The sequence below is a fragment of the Poecilia mexicana genome, unplaced genomic scaffold (genome assembly GCF_051168715.1).
Source record: "Poecilia mexicana isolate PSO_F unplaced genomic scaffold, ASM5116871v1 scaffold_2, whole genome shotgun sequence".
Lineage (NCBI taxonomy): Eukaryota > Metazoa > Chordata > Actinopteri > Cyprinodontiformes > Poeciliidae > Poecilia > Poecilia mexicana.
Genome location: NW_028263371.1, coordinates 30,398,357 through 30,421,726, shown reverse-complemented (window position 1 = coordinate 30,421,726; position 23,370 = coordinate 30,398,357). Strand labels below are relative to the sequence as shown.

Below are 23,370 nucleotides of genomic sequence, written 5' to 3'. Positions count from 1 at the left end.
GCTCTTTTCCTCTATTTGTCATCTTGCTGATTTTTACAGAGACCAGTAAAGACAATGTTGCAGTCATCTAAGCTACTGAATCTAAAAAGCCTGCACTTCTGTGTCTTTCTGTGGCCTGTGTTGATGAAATCCTTTATTCTGGCGATGTTTTTTAAGTAAGCTGGTTTGGTAACAGAGATTTTGTGCTTGTGAACTTTTAGATCCAAGTCCAAAGCTGCACACAGGTTCCTTGCATTCTCTGTGGTTTTTAGGCCAATTGATTTTTTATTGTTTTTTGTCTAATGATCTTTGCCAGAAGTAGGAGATTGGATGTTGGTTTGTAATTACATACTGATGCATCTTCATTTGTTTTCTATAAAACAGGTTTATCACTCCAGTTCTAAAAGCTGTTTTTCAAAACTCAACGGTCAGTAAAAAGGCAGCAAGGTGTAGATTTCAAGTTGTCAGAAAGATATAACTCTCACTCATTTCAGCTCTTGATAGTAAACATGAATATTTCCACATAAATATGATAGACGAAGGTTTCATCTGTGAGTGGTTGTTTTTGTGGCTGGTTGGTTGGTGATTGAAGAACAGAGCAGATGTATTTAGCAGTGAGAACAGCGTGGGAAAGCTGTACTTATCCACTGGACATTATTCTCACCAGCTCTTTGAATAATCTCCCGCTGTCTTTTCTCCTTTGGCCTTTTCTCCTAGTCAGTGCTAGCTAAACATCGACAGGAGGAAAACGTGAGTCATCGAGCGTTAGCCATTCTGCTCTATTATGATTAGACTAACATTGACAGTATAATTGTTTACCTAAGCTACACGTGAGCGAGTTGCTTCAGAAGGTTCCTTGAGCACGATAGCAGCAATAGGAGGCTGAAGGGAGTGCCATGCTGGGAAGTGGCCCAGCAGGAAACACCTGTGGAGAGTCAAGGGGCTTCTCTCATACGCAGGCTCCTTCTGTTTATGCATAGGATATCCTCTCTGTGTTGACAGCATGCCTTGTGTGTCTTTCTGTATCAAACCAAAGAGTGAGAGAATAAAAGGAAGTTCCTCCACCGCGGAAAGTTGAGGGGAAAACTCCTTACTACCTTAATTCAGTCCTCTCACATGACAATTGGTGTACTAGTTAGCTTCTAAAAAGCCCTATGAACGTTTAACTGTGTCATCATGATGAAAACATGCAGTGAGATGTTCTATATAATAACCATGTGACAGAAATGAAGGAACTTGAACTTATGCTGAGTCATAAAAATGTGATTTTAACTAATGAAACACTGGAGATTTATTTGGACATCTTTGACGTGTTGTAAGTCTAGAATACAGTACCTTGCGTAATATATACTCATTAATTTGTTTGTTCCCCATTTAAACATGTTAATACCTCAGACATCATTGATTTTTGTTGGACATACATTTATTTTCAGTTCCTTTTACAGTTTATCTCCTAAATAAAATCACAACATTTTTATTTGCAAAATATTTTAAATTCACAATAATGTACTGCTTTGTATATGTCTGTCACATAAATTGCTAACAAAATTCATTGAAGTCTTGGATTGTGATGTCACAAAATGTGGATGAAATGAATTTCATAATGTATTCTAAAACTGTTAATGGTTTAATGAGATATTTAATTTTTAACCAATCTTTAGAACATAAAGAGACAAATATATAAGTGGAAATATTTTAGATATCTTCTGAGTTAAAATTATATGTAGGTAACTGTGTCAAAAATACCGAGTTAAAGTCGTAAAAGCGCCGTCGTCACCTAGCCAATAGCATAGAAAGAATGTTTTTTTTTCTGGCCAATCAGGTGTATTGAGGGCGGGGCGAATGGGAGTTCTTTCTGTTTCTTTTATTTCGCTTCAGCACCTTAAACCGGACGTAAGGGGTTACGTAAACTCACGTTCAGGGGTAACCTTACCCTCATGTAACATGCAGGTCCTGCAAAGTTACGACAGATAACCGGGTACGCAGTTTTTAAAAGAGGGGAGACGCAGTGTATCTCCCGGTTAGTTATGGAAAAAGTCCGGAAAGATGGCAAGAAGAACCCGGTGGCGACGGCGAACATTCTCTCCAAGATATTTTTCTGGTAAGTGGGCGCAGAGGTCTCCGAGTGGTGAACGGTTTTTTTTTTTATCAGTAGTAATTTCGCGGGGAGTTTAAACATGGACTCGGTTAGGATAGGAAGTGTGACTTTCCGCATTCAGCGCGGTAACTATTCATTTTACACAAAGTTAGTTTGAGGAAACAACGATATGAGCGAGCAGGAATTCTGCTCAGGTAAAAGAAACAACCGGACATGTTCAATGAATAAACCAATGAATTAACGTCCTTTACGCAGCGCAGGTGTTTTAGATTAGGCAGGCGCAGTGAAGGAGTTTCTTCTAAACTTCCTTATAACTTATTTAATTTTTACATGTCTGTGTTGGTTCTCATTTCATAAAACTTTTTGCGGGGTTGTGTCTTTTTTGATAAACTTTTAGTATGTATTTTTTTTTCCTTTTCAATTCGTAACACGTCTTTAAACTAAATAAAGCAGTCTGAATCACCACAGGATTGTTTTACGACATTCAGAATCCATTTTTATTATACTATTATTACAGTTTCTTCCTTACCTACCTTTATTCTTACACCGATACACAGAGCAGAAGGCACTTTGGGTTAAAAACGTATCCCAGGAGGAAATAAATAAATAAAAACTAGTTTTAGTTACTTATTTATTTTACCAGACTGCTGAAAGTTGATTTGTGAGGTTTTGAGATAATAAACATAACTATAGATCTGGTTTGAATTGTTTCTTGCCCGATTGATACCAAAATGCAGAAAAAAATATCTCCTGGATAATTCTAAGAATTTTCAGATTGAAAAAGTGAACAGATTGTTACAACATAGTTATATATATATATATAAAAACATGTGTCACTCTGACGGATCCTCTCTGACTTTAGAAAACTATTTTCTTTCTATTTGAGAACTGAACGTTTCCCTCACCTCTGGCAATCTCTTCTGTCTGGGTCATATATCAGCTGAACCTTAAGAAATGGCCTAGTGCAAGAGCGCATACAGTCGGGGTCAGGCTTTGCACCGGGAATCTGACACAGTTTGGAAAGTTTCAAGCTGTTGATTTGCTGTGTAAAGTTATCTTAACTCCAAAATAAACCTTTCCGTTTGTGTGTTTATTACATGGTAGTCTGAGTCATTTTCCCTGGTTTGTGCCCCGAGGTCTGCCTCCATCAGATTAGCAAGAACTGTTTCACCAACATTTTCCAGTAATATTTACAATCTTTAGTCATAGCTGTGAGTCTTTTTGATGGATTTTTGCATCCATTTACGAAGTTTCCTTTTTATTTCCAAGACGGTGTGGATCTAATCTGCTGAATGAAATCATGAATTCCTTTCAACCTCTCATCTCTTCATCAGGTGGCTGAACCCTCTGTTCAGGATTGGCTACAAGCGCAGGTTGGAGGAGGAAGACATGTATGAAGTACTCCAAGAGGACAGGTCAGAGGTGCTGGGACAGGAGCTGCAGAGGTACACAAATTTACACATCTGCACGAATAAAGGCCTTAAAATATTTTGAAATAAGTTGGTCTTTAGTCTGTTTTTTTTGTTTGTTTTTTTTTTCACAATTTTGTCTTAAATTTTGTCTTGACAAGACTATTTAATCTTGTGTATTCTATGTTTTTATTTTTCGTGTGTTTTCATTGGACATTTCTGTCAGGCAAAAGCTTTAGGCACACTCTAGATTATTGAAGCTACCGCTAACTAGCTGCTAATATGCCCTTGCTAGTGTAAATGTATTGACAGAGTTCATACATTCCTGTAGATTAAAAAAAACATTAGAAAGATTGCATTGTATGAAAGTATGAAGCAGGAGAAGACTCAAATGAATTATATATTCTATTGAACAATAAAGGTTTTTATAAAGATTTGGGACAAAGGAACACAATGTTGATGTTGAAACACAGTGGAGGCAGCTTCAGGCTCCAGGATAACGTTTGTTCAGAAGTAAAGGTATAAGAAGTTGTGATTTGTTCTTACTCAGGAAGTTTTGGCTCAAAGTCACCAGGGTTCTGCTTGAAAGCAAAAATTGTCAAATGTGTCCAAATCCTGCTTATTTTTTAACGTAAAAAGATAAAAGATAAATGGATAAATTTGCTTCAACATATTCAGCTTTAACTGGTGTTTGATCAAAATGTTACTTTGCTCCTCGGGTGCTATTTGACTTCCTGTGGAAGATGGCTCAGTTTCATTCTCCAAAAACGACCAAATATTGAACTTCTAAAGCGTTTATCGTTTGATAATTGAGCTTGAAGAGTTGTCCTTGAAAACGTGTGATTTCAGGTCTGTCATCTGTTTTGTAGCCTGTTAAAATGTTGTACGGTTGACTGCCGTTGCAGTTCAGATGAAGGAAATATCAGCCGTGCAACGATGATGATGATGATGATGATGATGATGATGATGATGTGGGTATTTGTGGGAATGGAGTTTAACTTCCTGATAGGTCAGTTTTTTCCCCTGAAGCACAGTAAAGTCATGGTAACTTAACAGATTATCTGTTATATTAGGACCAAAACATTTAATTTTCATGCCTTCCTCCAAGCTATGAACCACTATATATCAGATTATGACATTTCTTACAACCACTACAGAGATGGTAATATACCCTATGAACAAATCTGTGTTTCCATGTCATTCTTTAATAAATGGTCTTTTTTTTTCATTTTCAAAAAGCAAACACTGTGGTACAGTGTTTAAGGTTGATGGTCACCCATAAATGCGTCAATAAAAGCAACAATGACACAGAAACTGGACATTTCTTTAAAACTAATTTAGACTAAACGGAAATGTGTTCATCATTTGATCCCAATCTTCTTTATTCTCTGCATATGTGAATTTTTTTCTTGAATAAAAACTAAAGTACATCTACAGTGAAACTTTGGATTGGAAGCTTCATGTTTACACCTTTTTCATTTTTTATTTTTTTTGTAAAGTCATAAAAATCTGACATTTCAACTTTTTTTTATCCACTCTACCTTCTCTTGTTTCAATAATGGAACAAATGATTGTAATGAGTGGAAAAAAAATCTCTTCTATAAGAAGGTGCAACCTTTGATTTGATGATGAGTTATTAAAGTTTGCACCAGTGTTACTGTAGGCTGCACAACGCTGATGACTGTTAATGTGTTCAAACCTGCCTGTGACCTGCTGTAACTGACTGCTGGCTTTATTCCTTAAGCAATGCTGCTGCCGTCTCAGAGGCAAGGCTTGGCTCGGCTCATCTTGAGCCACAGATTTCTAAGCCGATAGACCTCGACTCATCCGCTCCTGGTTCTTCTCCGTCACAGATACTGGGACCAGGAGGTGCAGAAAGCTGCCAAGGAGATGAGGACACCTGGGCTGACCAAAGTCATCATACAGTGCTACTGGAAGTCCTATGGAGTGCTGGGAATCTTTACACTTCTAGAGGTCAGAGGTCTGTCTGTGTGAAATGTTCAAGGTTCTGACACAAACTGGGAAAATAGGAGTGTAGGATACTTGATGCCTTTATTCTGCATCCTATTGTGTAAAACTCATTCATCCATTTTTTATTTTCTATCCATTTATTTCTGTCATCCCTCTCTTCCTCATTATAGTCACATTTTTGTTGTTGTTGAATCCTATATTTTTAAGCTTGCACCGATCCACATTTTTCACTTCCAATATCGATACCGATATCAGGTTTATTATCGGCCGATTCCGATGCAGAGCAACAATGCTGAATTGACTTAAAATGTTTTTCTTTTCAAATGCAGACATAAATGTTCTCAATTATGCACCAGCACAGAACACTTAAATACACCAATAGCTTGCCAATATCTTGACATTCAAAGTTCCAAAGAATATCTGATTTTTTTTCCTGTTTTTATGAAGTGTTTTTTAATAAGGAAATACTGTATAAATACTGAATGAAAAGTCTAAGTAAAATTTCTTATCTTTAATCATCTTGTCTCTGCTGGAATGCAGGAGACCATCAGAGTCATCCAGCCAGTTTTTTTGGGGGAAGTGATTCAGTACTTTGAGAATTATAATCCAGATGACAGAAAGGCTTTGAATAAGACTCTGGGCTACGCAGCCGGCCTCTCCGCCTGCACCATCGGCCTGGCAGTGATCCATCACCTCTACTTCTACTACGTACAGAGAGCGGGCATGAAGATCAGAGTGGCCATGTGTCACATGATCTACAGGAAGGTCCGTATCAGGGAAAACGAGGATCTGATTATCATTTAGCAGTTTAATCCTGGCACTGCCTGTCAAATCAGATCAGTTTTCCTTAACCATGGCTTTTTTCTTTTTTTTTTCTCAGGCTCTGTGCCTGAGCAGTTCAGCCATGGGAAAGACCACCACAGGCCAAATAGTCAACCTTTTATCCAATGACGTCAACAAGTTTGACGAGGTATGAGAGAATGAGCTGCTGTCTCTTTTTCAGGGTTTAATGCTTTGCAAAATATTTTTTATATCACTTGAACTTTTCCACCTTATTATAATGTGTTTTAATTGACAACACAAAGTAGATTTCCTTCTAAATGTTTTACAAATTAATATCTGAGATGTGTGAAAATTAATATATTTTGATTTATGTGTTGATGGTGGATGTCCAAAAAGTTTAATATATTTTTGTAATGAACTGTATTAAAGGTTTATCACATGTATGAAAAATGCATGGAAATAAAATCTGAAGCATAGGAATCAGAATAAAGCACCAAATATGAAGAAGACTGGTTGGTAAAAGTAGGCTGACAGCAGGATAAATAGCTGCAGGAACAATGCAGCCTTTTTGAAAAATTAAACTCTCAAATGTTTACTTCAACTTCAAAGCACAAATTTAATTTCTACTTTGTTTCTTTTTAAAAAAATGCTTCAGTTAAACTGGCATGTATAAAACAAAAAAAAAAAAAAGTGGGCTATTTTTCCAAAGTATTTCCCACTTATTTACAGGTTTAAAGTTTGCTCTATTATATTTAGGAAAATGGGACACAGGGTTATCACCTCCTCCCTCACTGTTAGAGAATGTTGCTTGTTACTAAGCCTCTCAACCACTGTGCGTTATGTCGCTGTTTACTGTCTGTTGCTGCAGGAGTCGAAGCTTCACCAAATATTTGTGTAATTTTTTTCACATTCTGCAAGTTTTTCTCTTTTTTTTCATTCTGTTGTTTTTTTTGTGCACAATCTTTTCTCTTTCGACTCTCCATTCCATATTCATCAGGTGTGTTGATGCCTTTGCTTAGCAGTGACAGACATCCTCTAAGCTATCCGACACTTGGTTTGTGCTCAAGTTAAATTATGCGCTAGGGTTGGTGCAGTGTTAGAAAACGATCAAATGATTCATTTCTGAGGTTGTCGGTTAGCATAAATGTTTTGACCCAAAACTGCACCAGCCACCGTGCGAATGCCCGATTGTCAGTCCACCTGGTCGTGTCAGAGCTGTTGGCAATCTGTTCGCCACAAGCTGTGGTAGGTCTCTGTTTAAGGCCTCATTACTCTCTGAGCACTGAACTCTGTTTGTGTGTCAGGAATGTAGAGTTTGTTGTTAATCTGCGGGGCAGAGCGCGCTGTGAGGGAGTTTGTTTTCTGGCAGTGGGTGGGATGGTAATTGGAGCACGTCACGCTTTCATACCTGACTGGACCTGAGCCTGTTTGACAGAGGGGAGAAGAAACTCTCACCTTGATGGAAACTTTGATTGATTTGTTTTTTTTCTACTGTTGTGTGTTGTAGTTGCAGCTCAACACTGACTCCCTGTCTCTAGGTGACGATTTTCCTGCACTTCCTGTGGGTGGGGCCACTTCAGGCAGCTGCAGTCGTGGGGCTGCTGTGGGGTGAAATTGGCCCCTCCTGCTTGGCGGGAATGGGGGTCCTCCTGATCCTGATGCCCACCCAAACCATGTTTGGGAGACTCTTCTCTAAGTTCAGGTAAAACACACACACACACACACACACACACACACACACACACACACACACACACACACCAGATGAGACCCTTGTTAGGATGTAGCTATCCACCTGCTGCTGATGTTGAACCAGCCTATAAAATATGTGATGTGATTCTTCTGTGCTGGATTCAGTGACCATCGCTGTCTTTATCAAAGTCTTTATATTATGTTTTTACAATAATAAACTTTATTTAGAAAGGCTCAGACATAAATGTCATCATTTCATGTGCTTTACCAGATTGTAGCATAAGCTAATTCACATCTGCAGTAATTTGATAGGTTATATAAATGGTTATACAATACAATAATAAAATAAAACAGAAAATATAACACTACAAATTGCTTTCTAATCACAGTACACAGACTAACACACACATGGGTGAACTAAAGCAAGTTGATAGACCAAAGAAAAATACTGCAAAGCAGAAGGAAAAGTCAAGACTTTCTGGATTTATTAGAGATGAAAATATAAATACACAAATCATTTTTGTTCGACTTCACATTTATCTGCTACTTTGTTTGACTGTTATATAAACTCCAAAGAAAAATGCTGAAGTTTGTCATTTATAAAGTTCATTTACCTGCACATAGAAAGGACATTTTGATGCAGAAGTGCATCTCCAGCACACTCAGTGTCCTACCCTTCCTTTTTAGGAGTAAGACCGCCGTGCTAACAGACAGCCGAATCCGAACAATGAACGAGGTTGTATCTGGAATGAGGATCATCAAGATGTATGCCTGGGAAAAACCTTTCTCTGCTCTGGTCTCTGAGGTCAGAAGGTAAAAACAAAAACTAATGTCATGGACAGTTCAAGTTCCACAAACTACCACAAGTTGTAAAACCTCTAGTCAAATATGTGCGGCTAATTATATGACATCTTTTAGGGCTTTTCCTGCCTATTTATTAACAGCAGACATAATCTGTTAGTCCCCACAGGGAAGTTACCAGTTTGGACACTTCACATAAACATTAATAAAGTGCAGACTGGTATCAACAATTACTTTCTAGATTACAACTAATCTGAAAGGTATTAGACGTGACCACTGAGACTTTTCTGAAAAAAAAAAAAAAAGTCTGTGACAAAAGAGGAAGTTATTTTTTAGCTGTGAAGATTTGTTCTCATCAGAAAAATGTTCAGAGTTGAACTTGCTGATGCTGCTCTGTTGCCGTTTTAGGGTTTAAGCTTCATGGGAGTGTTTATTGTTTTATGGTTGGGAGATTCTTCTGTCACCTTACGTACCTTTTTGTTGTTGCAACGTGCATATACTTCATCACATAAGGATACTGTGAGTTTATAGTAAAAGAGTCTTAGAAAACAAGAGTTGACTGTATATTTGTATGTTTTCTGCATTACAATTGCAAAGGAAAATGAAAGCTTTAAGAACTAATTACAGGCATGCATATTTGCTGTGTTCTGCTCCGGTGCGCACTTCACTGGTGGAACAAAACCATTTTTGAAAGACAGGACTAAAGTTGATGCATTGAACAAAGTGTATGCCAGGGGCTTTATTTTTTAATGATTTCAGTGTTTTTAACATTTTTCATAAATGTAAGGGTTTGGAGATCAATGTTTGCTCTGTACATGATCTGATTGTGCCCAAGTAGTAAAACAAAGATTAGCTAAATTTTCCAGTTTGAGCATCTGGCATGCTGATGGAAGTTAAATCTTGGTGACAGCATTCAATCTGCAAAGTTCCTCAAGTAATGCTCTTGTCGGGTCATTGAGAATACAATGCTTAAGACTTTTCAGTGTTCTTTCATATGATGTGCTGAGCTTGCTGCTGGACTCTGGCCTGGAGCTGTGAATAAAGGTCCACATCTTGGAAGCTGTTAAAAATGGAGTGTATTTTTTCTCCGAGCAGTGTGTGGCCGTCTGCCATAGAACATCCAGGCATAAATGTTCAACAGTCATGAGTGAAAGGGTAGCTAAGACAGTTTTGGCTGCACTAAAGTTAAAATATTTTTATCCTGGACCTCAGAGGCAGGGTGCTATGCTTGACGATGAGTTGCTTACTTTGTTTCAGTTGAAATTGTGTTCAAAAATATTTTCTTCTTGTCAAATTATTCCCAGAGGAAATGAAATGTAACCCTTACAAAATCTCTTGAAAGGAACACTTTTTTTCTACAAACATATTTCTAATGGGGCTCTTGATACAATTGGTACAATTGTTTCAAAGAGAACAAACTTATTGCAACTCTACCACACACCAGGGCTGCACAATACTAGGAAAACATGCGCTGATATTGGTCAGTGTTGTGATAATAATATAACTTGTGATTAACAAATGACTCAATGTTGAAATTGTTTTGCTGTGGGTTCTTGGTAAACATAGATGTCAGATAATGAATAGTCTGCCCAGTTAGATAAAAATAAATAATTATTTCCATCTCAACAACAATCTTTTTTTTCAAGTTTCTGCTGTTTAGTCACTGATCTGACTTTTACAGATATGCTTAAATAACTTGGAAAATGTGAATACCTTGAGTTTCATACAAAATGAATCCATACATTTTAGTACCTGGTTATGATTATATATGAAATTATCATAACTGTACAGTTACAAAACTTATGAAGTTAGTGTTACCAGTTCAGTGCGTCAACCGAAGACAGAAAATGTGATTTTAATATGTTTGTTCTGTCAACTATAAACCTAGCTCATCTCATCTCTGCTATCACCATCACTGGTGTACTTAAAATAATTTAAGATAAGTAAACAACACTTAGCTCGGCATGGGGAAGTCAAGCCTGGCAGCCCACCAGGCTTATTGTAAACTGGGGAAACCCCTGCTCTCTCCTGTGGTACCTGTTTGAAATTACACTGTCATCCTGAAAGAAGTCAAGTTTTTTTCTGATTATTGCAATGGACAGTCCAAATTACTTTCAACAAAACTTCAGTACTGGTCTCTGTCGTCTTGTTGCTTAACCAAGCCGACTCTAATCTGCCTAAACCATCCGACTATGTCTCTTCGTCATCCTAGGAAGGAGATCTCCAAGATCATGAAGAGCTCCTACCTGCGAGGTCTCAACATGGCCTCGTTTTTCTGCGCCAGCAAGATCATCGTGTTCATCACGTTCACCATCTACGTGATGCTGGGGAACCCCATCTCCGCCAGCCGTGTGTTTGTGACGGTGTCGCTGTACACGGCCGTGCGCCTCACCGTCACGCTCTTCTTCCCCAGCGCCATCGAAAAGCTGTTTGAGAGCCGTGTCAGCGTTCGGAGGATTCAGGTATAAAAAGAACTCAAAACTCTCCGAAAGCAACTGAAGTAAATCAAAGGAGAAGACGACTTCATTCATTCAGCGTCATAAATAAAGTGATATTTGCTGAGTACCAGGTGTAACCATGTCATAGATTAACTGTTGCTGAGCTTCAGTGAAGTATCAGTTTTTAAAAAAAATCAGCATGACTTTGCTTTTATTGACAGAACTCATAAAGATTGATCTGTCCCATTTCAGTGCTGATGTCACTACTATTTTATCGCTCTCATGTTCAGCTCTGTTGGTCTGTTATCTTCCACTCCAGATTTCATTGTAGTTTTATAACCTCATGGCCACCTGACTGCTGCAGTAAACCACGTCCATAAAAACACCTGAGTGAGAGACAGGAAGTTATTTTACACTTAAAAATCTAAATTCATTGCTTAGTTTGACTAAATTAAATTAAACTTGAGCTGCTTTAAGGTTTAAACTTTATGTATAATATTAAGACGACTTACATGGACACAATAAGTCAGATGAAACATTTGATGCAGTCTATGGTAAAACATGTTTTTAAAGTTGATTGAGTTTTTTCCTATCCAGAAATCTCTATCTGGTCAATACAATCTTTCAGACAGACTCAGTTCTTTCTGTTCAATCCTGTTTTAAACTGTTATCCTTTAAATCAGCTGTATAGGACCTTCTTTATTTGTAATTTTAAAATCTGTTTTCTCTTTCTTGTGGTAAAGGAGTTCTTGCTGCTGGATGAGATCACAAAAACCAGCATTGCTCTTTCAAAGGAGGACAGGAAGGATGTTGGTGTGGAGCTCAATGATCTTACCTGCTACTGGGACAAGGTGGGACTCCACCCTTTATTTACAAATGTCAAGAGAGAACTGAAAATGAATCTTTTTTTCTAAGCTGGAGATTTAATTCTGTGGAAAGTTAGGTAAAGTAAAAAAATAGTTTTGTTTTTTCCTCCAGAATTTAGATGCTCCGACCTTGCAGAGCATCTCCCTCTCTCTGGATTCGAATCAGTTGTTGGCTGTGATTGGACCAGTCGGAGCTGGAAAGGTCAGGCTTTGCGATTCCCAGTGGTGTGAAAAAGTATTCCTTCCTTTTAAGAGTCTACTTTCTAAGAACGTGTTGCTCTTTAAGATCTCTAAGCCTACTTCATGCTGATGACCCAGAGCCATCAGTCAGCTCCTGACATGTTTGCATTTCCATGCAGTCGTCCCTGTTGAGCTCCATCCTGGGAGAGCTTCCTGCTGAAAAAGGGGTACTGAGGGTCAAAGGTCAGCTGACCTACGCCGCCCAGCAGCCCTGGGTGTTTCCTGGAACCATTCGCAGCAACATCTTGTTCGGGAAAGACCTGGAACCTCGGAAGTATGAAAGAGTCATCAAAGCCTGCGCTCTGAAAAGGGTGAGGTGGATTCTCCCAATATTTTTAGTATTGAAGTTATGATTTAAAAAAAACAAACTAAATTATCTTTAACTAGTGCTGAAACGATTAATTATGATTAATTGTCAACTAATTTAGTAGTCGCTTAAACGTTAAATGGAATATACAGACACAAAAAAGACCATTTGTTGAAAGAATAACAGAGCAATAATTAAGCAAAAATATATACATTTTGCATTTAAGATGAAAACTTTTTTTGTACATATGTTCTACCCACAACTCCTCAAGTAGCAGTTTTAGCTTCACCTGGTTCAAATTAACTAAAGTAATGCCATGTTTTTGCATATTAGGCAATAAAATATTTATTTTCTTGTTTTAAAAAAGGAATGTAATTATTTGAATCATTTAATGCATTTCTGATATTATATAAGAAAGGGTTAGTTAAATGAAAAATCTGCAGAATGTACCCATTTTTAAATCAGACTGTCAGGATAATTTATTACTAAAATAATTGTTAGTTTATGCCGTTATTGTAAGACATCAATGTAAATATAGAAAATTTACTTTTTCACCTTAATAGAAAGGTTTAACCAAAGCCCAGACTCAATGTGTGTGTTTGTGTGTGTGTTTACTTCTTCTGGATGTAAAAAGCTGGGCTGTTAATGTTTGCTAGGCTGATTAAAGAAGAGGTCAGGGAAGAGGTGTCTGATAAATGAGTTACCTTGGATGGCTATGAACGGACCGATTGAACTATAAGCCCTGTACACCATGATCAACTTTATCTGTTTGATTTGAAGTTGTCACTGATCAGCCTTTAAATTTGCTGATTCATTGTTGGTGTTGAAATCTTCTTTTTATGTTTAATCCCCACGAACCTGTGCATGTTCATCCTTTTACCCTTTCTAAGATAAGTTGCGAATAATTGTCATTGTCGGTCTTATAAATGTTATGTTTTATGTGTAGGACATGGAGCTGCTGCCAGACGGGGATCAGACTCTGATCGGGGACAGAGGGGCCACCCTCAGTGGGGGGCAGAAAGCCAGAGTCAACCTGGCCAGGTAAGCAGGAAACTGGACGAATTGAGATGCATTTGTCCAGGATAAACGCTGGAGTGAAGTGTGTTCTGTTTCAGGGCTGTGTATCAGGACGCAGACATCTACCTGCTGGATGATCCTCTCAGTGCCGTGGATGCTGAGGTCGGCAGACACCTCTTTGAAGAGTGAGTCCCATCCAGTCTGCTCAGCTGCACGCTTCATTAATCAGGACAATAGATTCCCTGAATTTCCCAGACAGGAAATGGGTGTAAAGCCTCTGATTCAGATCCCAGCCAGAGGAAGTTGCTGTAAAGAGCAGGGTGGAGACCTGTCAGCGTGCTTACTGGAACTTTCCTCTCTTATTGGCCTTTTGAAGGTCTTAGTGTTTTTGTTCAGGGTTAAACAATGGCCGACAGTCCTTTGGTTTAATAAACCTGGAGTTAGAGCTTCTCATTCCTGCTTGCTGTCATCAGGTGCATCTGTGGGCTGCTGAAGAACAAGCCTTGCATCCTGGTCACTCACCAGCTGCAGTACCTGAAGGCTGCAGACCAGATCCTAGTACTAAAGGAGGTTGGTTTGAATACTTTCTCTTCCCTGCATGAACACACAGCCTGTCCCGTTTGTCTCCTCTACCTGGCAGGCTTAAACTGCTATTTATCAGCAACATTTCCATGACCTCCAAAATCTGGCTGCACTGCATTCTGTTCACAGGTCAGGGTGTTAATTAAGAGCAGGGTGGAAGCTCTGTAGTGAAGGAAGATTATATTTACTGATGTTTTAAAGCATCAAAGCAGCTTTTAAATCTCAACCTGTTGCACAGCTGGGAACGGCTGCCATTATTCAGATCAATTGTAGCTTTGTTTCTGAATGTTGAAGTGAATGCTTGTGAAAAACTCCTTTGACAGGTTGGTGAAGGGCGTGAGTTTTAACTCAGGCTAAGAGGTATCGACTTAGGGAAGTTAATAAAAGTGCTCTTTTCATTTTTAAACCATGTCTTCTCTTGTTTTACAGTCGTTTGCTACATTTTTTTTTCAAAATCAACTGAATCAGCAAAATTGAAGAAGCTGAATACTTTTGCAAAGCACCACAGTTTCAGGTTTCTCAACTGACTTGAATCGTTCCAATAGGTCATAGGGTATATCTGTGCTCATGTTTCCACATGTCTTTGTGTTTCTTTTCTTTCTAACTAAGAAACAGGGATACAGTACAGGGTCTGTTCATCCTTTAATATCCATATTTAAGGCTAAGAGATGTATTTAAGACATTTTAAGGCCTTACTTTTAGATAAATCGCTCATCTAAAATTAAGGCCTTAAAATGTCTTAAATTAATTCAAAGTAAGTTGGCCTTACAAACGACCAGCCTTAGGGAAGCTAATAAAAATGTAATTAATGTGTGGAGCACAGCAGAACTTTTAAGACAGTTTAAACTCGTATCTAAATTAAAGGCCTTGAAATGTCTTGGATTGGATATGTATTTAGATATTTTAAGACATTATAAAGCCTTCATTTTAGAAAAGAGTTTAAACTCTTATTTGAAATAAAGGTCTTAAAACATCTAAAACTACTTTATAAAAGTAATTTGGCCTGTAATACTTAAATTTTGTATGAACAGAACTAATACATATTGCATATTTTATGCATACAAGATTATCTATCAGGCAAAAGTTTGAGTCACACTAGTATCTTCATTGTGTTCTGTGACTCAGGACTGTTGAGGCTATTGCTAACTAGTTGCTAACATACCCTTGCTAGCCAGCTAGCTTTCTTTCAAATTTCTTGCTAGCTGGCTGGACAAAGTTAGTGCATTTCTTTACAGATACAGGTCTGAAATTCCACTATTAAAGGTCTTAAGAAGTCTTAGCTTTGAGTTGATGGAGCCTGCACAAACCCTCATCCTGTTGGTGAAAAGTTACGATAACAGATGTTTGGGTTGCCATGATTTTGGGTTTTCTAAAGCAAGAAATAGAAAGCTATAAATAAAAGCCTGTATTTCGCTGCTGAGATGTGTAGTTGTTGGCAGCAGTCCATAAACGACTCTGGCTGTGTGTGTTCATCAGGGCCACATGGTGGCAAAGGGAACCTACACGGAGCTGCAGCGCTCCGGACTGGACTTCACTTCTTTGCTGAAGAAAGAAGAGGAAGAAGAGCAGCCGCAGTCTCCAAAGGACATTTCTCCCAGGAGCAGAACTCTGTCCGAGATGTCAGCTCTCTCCCAGCACTCCTCGGTTAACTCACTCAAAGACGGAGATCACTTACCGGTTGGTACAGCGGTCTGTTACGCCCCCTAGTGGTCCACCATAAGTTTCCACAGAGAAGATGGGAGTTATTTGTGCAGCTGGTTCACATTAGTGTTTCTTATCTTAGCGTTTAGTTACTCAGACATTTTAAATTACTTTTGTAGAAGTTTAGAGGAGAGTTTTAGTAACATTTTTGTTTGATGGAAAATTTAAAACTGACCTTTAATTTTCAATACAAAAAGTCAAATGACTGAGTGTTGAAGCTGTGGTTTTAAACACACGCTACCATGAACACAGGAGCTGATTCTGCTGCTTTACATGCATTTGCCCTTTGCTTCTCTAATTTCAGGTCCTCTTTTTCTTTGTCTAGTATGACTGCTGGTCACGTTTGGTCTGTTTGTGTGAAGAGTCAGAAGTGCAGCTTCATTTTCACACGTGTTATTAATTAAACCACAATAATGCTCTCCTTATTGTTGAACCTCTTTAATATAACATTAAAATAAGTTATATGTATGGTAAGCATGCTTGTTGGTGTTCCTTGGCAGACGGAGGCGGTCCAGGTGATACCGGAGGAGAGTCGAGCTCAGGGAACCATCGGGATGAAAATGTACCTGAAATACCTGAGAGCTGGAGCCAACGTCGTCGTCCTGCTGTTTGCTGTGCTGGTTAACCTCCTGGCTCAGGTACAGCAACAACAAACCAGCCATTTATATTAGGAAATATCAAAACAAGTAAGTAATCATGCTTTCTATTGTAGGTATCGTATGTGATGCAAGACTGGTGGCTGGCGTACTGGTAAGGAATTCTCTGTGTTCACCTCCTGATGCTAACAGAGCCGTTTCCTCATTTAATCTGCCATGTTTTAGGGCAGGAGAGCAAGACAAGCTAAGCAGCACTAATAGCAGTATGGCTGCAAATGGAACCAACACCAACACAACAAAGTTGGATTTGGGTTTCTATCTGGGTGTTTATGGAGGTAACCTGCTTCACAGTCTGCCCTGTTTTTTAACTGTTTGTCTGCTTCCTGCTGATCAGAGTCCTGCTGGTTTCCTGCAGGTCTCACTGCCGCCACCATCCTGTTTGGCTTCATGAGGAACATCATCCTGTTCTCTGTGCTGGTGAAAGCTGCCCAGAGCCTCCACAACAGCATGTTTAACGCCATCCTGAGAGCGCCCGTACGCTTCTTCGACATCAACCCCATCGGTAAGCGAAGAGAGCGTCATTAAACACTTTGTGATCCAAAGAGAACTGAATGTTACATTCTCACTTGCTGCGTCTCTTCAGGAAGAGTGTTGAACAGGTTTTCTAAGGACATCGGCCAGGTGGACTCCATGCTGCCCTGGACGTTTACCGACTTCATTCAGGTGAGGACACACACGCAGGAGGAGTGGGAGATATGGACCTAAAGTTTTATTACGATATTTTGTGATTTAAAAGTGACGACAATAAAAGTGACGATTAGTACTTTTATTAGTATTTATTACTACTTTTTTTTTTGTATTAAACAAACAAATTATGAACTCTAGCTTTAATCCTCTTCAACTAACACTGATGTTTGGGTGTGAACACGTTTGCTGTGATTTTTAGGTGTTCCTGCAGATTCTCGGTGTGATCGCCGTGGCAGCGTCTGTGATCCCATGGATCCTCATCCCGGTTGTGCCTCTCCTCGGATTGTTCCTCTTCTTGCGCCGCTACTTCCTGAAAACCTCCAGAGACGTCAAACGGCTTGAATCCACCAGTAGGCGTCTCAAATGGATTGAGTTTTATTTTGCCGTTTTGTTTCTTCTCCCTGACAAGCCTTCGTGTCGTGCAGCTCGCAGTCCCGTCTTCTCCCACCTGTCGTCGTCCCTTCAGGGCCTCTGGACGATCCGGGCTTTTGGAGCGGAGGAGCGCTTCCAGAACACCTTCGATATTCATCAGAACCTCCACTCAGGTTCTGCCTCTCCCTGCATGTTTACGTCCACTGATCTCAAACCTTTGTACTGACGTTTTGTGGTTGTGAACAGAGGCCTTCTTCCTCTTCCTGACGACGTCTCGCTGGTTCGCTGTTCGCCTTGATGGGATGTGCTCCATCTTCGTCACCATCACTACCTTTGGCTGCTTGTTGCTAAGAGACCGTAAGCCAGAGTCGATCAACCTGCACTTCTACACCACTAGAGGGTACCAGAGTGTAACCTTCAGAACTTTTTCTGCCATCAGAGCTGGATGCTGGTTCTGTTGGGTTGGCTCTGTCCTATGCAGTGACTCTGATGGGAATGTTCCAGTGGGGCGTCAGGCAGAGCGCTGAGGTGGAGAATATGGTGAGACACCGCTTAAAGTAGAAGTTATTGAGCTTTACATCATGTTATGAAGTTATTCCCTTATCAAAAACACACCTGGAGTGTTTCCTTGGTTCTCTTGTATACATTTGAGAAATCCTCTAATCTGCTGTGGCAACCATTCAGCTGTACAAAACACCTGGAGCATCAGAAGAGCCAACAGCAATTAGCAAACACCTGGTGGAACTGCACATCTGCTGTGCTGTTGCCTTTACCAGTGCTGGTAGAAACGTTGTTAAAGGGTTAACAAAGGAGAGATGTGACGAAATCCTGAAGGCGAGTTTCAGAAAGAGCAGTGGTTTTTAAAGAGACAGAGGCCCAATTTCAATGCGTTAAATTACAAAGTTAAATTTATTTCAAGTCATATTTATATAGTATTTTTATAACAACCAAAGGTAACCTAGTTAGAGCTATAAAATGGCACTATGTGGCAGGAAGATGCATAATACTGGTTCTTTGACTCAGTTTATAGAAGATCATCGAGTCTCATATGGGAGCATCATGCTGTCTTTATTGACCAATAGGGAATAACTGACATAGGAAAATGAAGAACCTTTTAATGATCAGATATGAATAAAAACGCTACAGATTTAATGCATCAAATGCATCTAGTAAGGATAAACTAGGCAGAGACCATCACATTTAATTAAAAAAGTGCAATAAAGTTGATGGTGTGAACTTCATCCACAGATGACCTCAGTGGAGAGAGTGATGGAGTACACTGAACTAGAGAGCGAAGCACCCTGGGAAACAAAGAAGCGCCCTCCTCCTGGTTGGCCAAGCAAAGGCCTGGTGACCTTTGACACTGTCAGCTTCTCTTATAGTGACGACAGCCCCAGGGTCCTGCATGGCCTCCAGGCCATGTTTCGGCCCCAAGAGAAGGTGAGAGGTTTGTTATCTAAAGCCGCTGTGGACGGAAGCTGAGCGTCCTTCGTTTGTCAGGTCGGGATCGTCGGGAGAACCGGAGCTGGGAAAAGCTCTCTGGTCTCGGCTCTGTTCCGCCTGGCAGAACCTCAGGGGAAAATCTACATCGACGGGGTGGTGACCTCTGACCTGGGCCTCCATGACCTGCGCCAGAAGATGTCCATCATTCCTCAGGTGAGCTCAAAGAGGAACTGAGCTCATGTACTCATGTGAATCGTTTCCCCACTTGCCACATTAAAACCACCATCAGTATTTTATGTCAAACACATTAGAATAAATGAAGTGGAATCAAAATTTGTTTTGCTAACAAAAATTCAGCTTTGACAAGTGGAACCAAGAAGGTTCTTGATTAATCTAAAAGCTCAGCCTAATAAGATGGAGAGCGTCTGAACAGCATTATTGAAGTTTTGCCAAATATTCTCAACTGTATTCAGGTCTGGACTTTGACTGGGCCGTTCTTACACACAAGTTTTGTCCCTTGGGCTGTATGTTTGTCCTCTATTGAGCTCTATATTCTCATTAACTGAGAATATTCCCTGTCTTTAAAGACAATCCGCTGCTGCCACCACCATGTTTTGCTGTGAACATGTCAGAAGCTTTTATTCTAAGGTTTAAATACACACAGGTGGATTTTTAACATGTTCTTATTTCTGTGACTTGTGAACCCAGTTGGTTTTGTTTCCAGGACCCGGTGCTGTTCACAGGCTCCATGAGGAAGAACCTGGACCCTTTTAACCAACACTCAGACGAAGAACTGTGGAACGCCCTGCGAGAGGTCAGCACCAGCTGCCTGTTTCAAACATGACCAAGATGTTTCATATGATTGATTAGAATCCAAAAATGAATATTATGCTGCAAAAAATAAAAAATAAAAAAAATCATCATTTAGAGGCCAAACTAAGACATTCAGTCTAGAGCCAGAGCTTACTGTTGGTGAACTGAGTCTTTGGTAAATGAAGCTTCTGTGTTTTAGTTGCTGACACCCGTTTCCTTCAGGTGCAGCTGAAGTCCGTGGTGGAGGAGCTGCCTGGAAAGCTGAAGACGGTTCTGGCCGAGTCCGGCTCCAACTTCAGTGTGGGTCAGAGGCAGCTGGTGTGTCTGGCCAGAGCCATCCTGAGGAGGAACCGCATCCTCATCATCGACGAAGCCACGGCCAATGTGGACCCCAGGTAGAGCTGCTGTACATTCACTACAATTCAATTAAAACAATATTTAGTCCATTTATAGTCCAGTTATGTTTTTAATTTACTTCAAGTCATCAAAATGTATTGGTTAATTTCTTGTACATGAACTGTAACATTGGGATGTTGTGCTGTTGTCACAGGACAGACGAGCTGATCCAGAAAACCATCCGGGACAAGTTCAGGGAATGTACCGTGCTCACCATCGCTCATCGCCTCAACACCATCATAGACAGCGACCGGATACTGGTGAGGCCATTTTACACACAAACTAAGGTTCAAAATTCATCAGCAGCAAACTCTCAATAAAGTTTATATTGATTTCCCACTGGCAGTTAGCATTATATGCAGGTGGTAACAGAAACGGAAACAAAGAGACAGTTGGAGTCTGTACAGTTTCTGCTGAAGATTAATTACCACCTGGATGACAGTGAAAGTTTCCAGTTTGTGTTGCCTGGAGCAGAGATGTTGCTTTAAAGGTGGTTTTTTCCTCAAGTCAAATAGCATTGCTTTAGGTGCATGTCTACCTGGCATTACATTACTGTAAACTTTTTTTAAATAAATGTCCCTATAACATGAGATAATTTGTGGAAAAAAATCCAGCTCCTCTGCTTCCTCCCTGTGGTTTGACTGTCATTTGCAGAAACAACCAATCAGAGCCAGGAGGAGGGTCTTTGTGCTGTCAATCACGCTGCTGAAGCTGTGCTAATGGTGGAGGAACAACTTAATGCTACTAGAAAACCGTTTATCTCCTGGTATCAGAAAGCAAGCTCTCTTCCTGGCTCTGACTGGCTGTTTCTGGTTGAGCGGTGTATTTCTGCAGTAGAACTACAAGGCAGAGGAAATTATATCATCCGTTGATGATATAAAAACTGTGTTGTGTAAATTCCAGGTGTATGGATTCCCTACACAAATGTTGTTTGTGATGAGTGTGTGGTTTCATTTGCAGGTTCTGGACGCTGGGCAGATCCACGCATATGACGAGCCGCACATTCTGCTGCAGGACACCGAAGGCATCTTCTACAAGATGGTGCAGCAGACTGGGAAACAGGAGGCAGCAGCGCTACTGGAAGCAGCCAAAAGGGTGAGCTTGAGTCATAAAAGTTAAGCCAGGCACAAGTAAGAAAATAGACTGACTTGAAATGCATCTCCAGGCTTACGACAGCAGAAGCCGTCCCATCATGGTGAACGGACACGCAGACACAGCCGAGGTCAACTTGGTCATCTTTGAAACGGCTTTATGAGCCGGGAGACGTAAAGCTGCTTCGGTACCAGTAGAGTCCAGAGAGGGCGCAGGCCGAGGAGCTCCGTTCTCCGGAGAGAGCACCGACCCACTGCAGGGAGGAGGCCGGCGTCCGCTGCCAGGCAACCGTTTGCACATAATGCTGCTGGTTTGTGTAGAAACTGTTCAGATAGAACACTACATGTTTTCTATTTATGTTCTAAGCGGCTTCTATGTAGAGGTGCCTTAAAGAAGTGGTCTTATGATTGTTTCAAAGTGCCTTATTTGTGTTTTACAGCAGTTTTTATTTTAGTTGTTAAAGTGTTTTATCCAAAGATGCTGTAAGAACTGTTGGCATTGTTGCACAAAATGAGCATCCAAAGCTGAACTTTGTATATGTTGAAGATTTCAGTAAAAATCATTTTTTACTTTGTTTTCAACTCTGTCCTTCTTAAAACCTTGACAGGAAACCCAACCAAGCTGAGCATGTCATTTCTGCATGGTGAAAAAACTTGAATATATTTGCAAATTTAACCTCAGGTGTTGATTTCTAACACTCAGTGGACACTTTACTAGACCCAGCTAGAAAACTGCCATAAAAAAGATGAAGAAGACAGTTTTTGGGATGCTTGAGTAATAATTGACTAAGATTCATATAGAGGATGATACACATACCAAACAGGTTGAAATTAGTGTTTAAATTGCCCTCAAATAGTTTGAGGACAATTGAGTGACATCTGAATCACATAAGTGACAGACTAATGACTTTTTCAGGGTCATTTTACTGATCATTGAGTGACAGGTTTAACTAATGACTCTCAGTTTAAAGGTGTGACTACCTGCACCACCACACCTGGATTGACTGGTTTAATTAGATGCTCTGCAAGCAAACAGGCTCTTCAGAGTTTTAATTATCATTCAAGATTATTTGTATAGCATATTTAGCATCAAAACAATTCATAGTGCTTTACATCATAAAAATACAAAGTCATAAAAAACATCATCCAATAAACAATTGAGAAAACCAGTAACATTACATTTTGATGAATGGCATCACAAAAACCATCTTTACACATCAAATAAGTTGCTCGATGTTTCATATACTATGGTTCAAAAGCAACTCTAAACTGGTGGGTATTTTTTGTCACCTGTTTTTTTCTAACTCAACATTGACAACTGCAATGCAACAAATCATGGGTAAGAAGCTCATGGGTTCAGGTCATCACAAAATTTAGATAGGCATCAGACATCAAGTATGAAGGACATGGTTTCAAATCCTGGAAAAAATGCCTTTTTAATCAACCACTTTACTATTGACAGCAGAAAAGACAAATGCGCTATGAGAAACTTCCCAAGTGTGGAAGATCATGTGGTCTACTGGCAATGCTGTAGGACCAGCATTATAAAGGTCATGGGTTCAAATCCCAGCAGGAATTAACAAAGAATGCTGATTTTATTTTTTTTTTTTTTTCAGTCTTTCAAGGCCAACATTGACATCAGAAGAGATAAATGCGCCACAAAAAACTTCCAAACCATATAAGGTCGTGTGGTCTACAGGTTATGTAATCAGACTTGAAGAATGTGGGTCCAAATTCTGATCTTGGTCTGTAAATAACGTGGACATTCATGCTTAATTTGGTATTTAATGGGATTTTTAGATTAAAACATACAAAGTTCATCATAATCAGTAAAAATTAAGGCTAATTGTTCAGAAAAACATGATTTCTGCTTAAATATGTTTTTTTTATCAATTTATTTTTACTCCAGGAATGCACAGATTTCATAGTTTTTTGCCGATACTGCCAATTTTTCATTTTCTCGGTTTTCATGTAAAAAGTCAAGAAAATAAAAAATTGGCAGTATCAGCAAAAAACTTTGAAATTGGT

General features: G+C 39.6%; 1 protein-coding gene across 2 annotated transcripts; it reads left to right on the top strand.

The window, feature by feature from the left end:
• The first annotated feature begins 1,837 nt into the window (after positions 1–1,837).
• abcc4 (ATP binding cassette subfamily C member 4 (PEL blood group)) lies at positions 1,838–21,912 on the top strand. 2 transcript variants are annotated; one of them, XM_015006544.2, is made up of 31 exons: positions 1,838–2,080; positions 3,412–3,522; positions 5,340–5,460; positions 5,998–6,222; positions 6,338–6,427; positions 7,779–7,942; positions 8,620–8,745; positions 10,946–11,195; positions 11,915–12,022; positions 12,150–12,239; positions 12,397–12,588; positions 13,531–13,625; positions 13,700–13,786; positions 14,075–14,171; positions 15,660–15,860; positions 16,385–16,522; positions 16,597–16,634; positions 16,706–16,815; positions 16,896–17,042; positions 17,124–17,203; positions 17,427–17,577; positions 17,653–17,772; positions 17,846–17,956; positions 18,039–18,139; positions 18,848–19,039; positions 19,100–19,255; positions 19,767–19,856; positions 20,078–20,250; positions 20,406–20,511; positions 21,212–21,346; positions 21,417–21,912. In XM_015006544.2, exons 1-31 carry the CDS (start codon positions 2,007–2,009, stop codon positions 21,504–21,506), a joined length of 3,969 nt encoding a protein of 1,322 aa, XP_014862030.2. In that variant the 5' UTR covers positions 1,838–2,006; the 3' UTR covers positions 21,507–21,912. The 2 variants fall into 2 exon arrangements, with proteins under 2 accessions (XP_014862030.2, XP_087870477.1); XM_088014351.1 differs by lacking the exons at positions 1,838–2,080; positions 3,412–3,522 and having other exon boundaries at positions 5,347–5,467.
• The last annotated feature ends 1,458 nt before the right edge of the window (positions 21,913–23,370 follow it).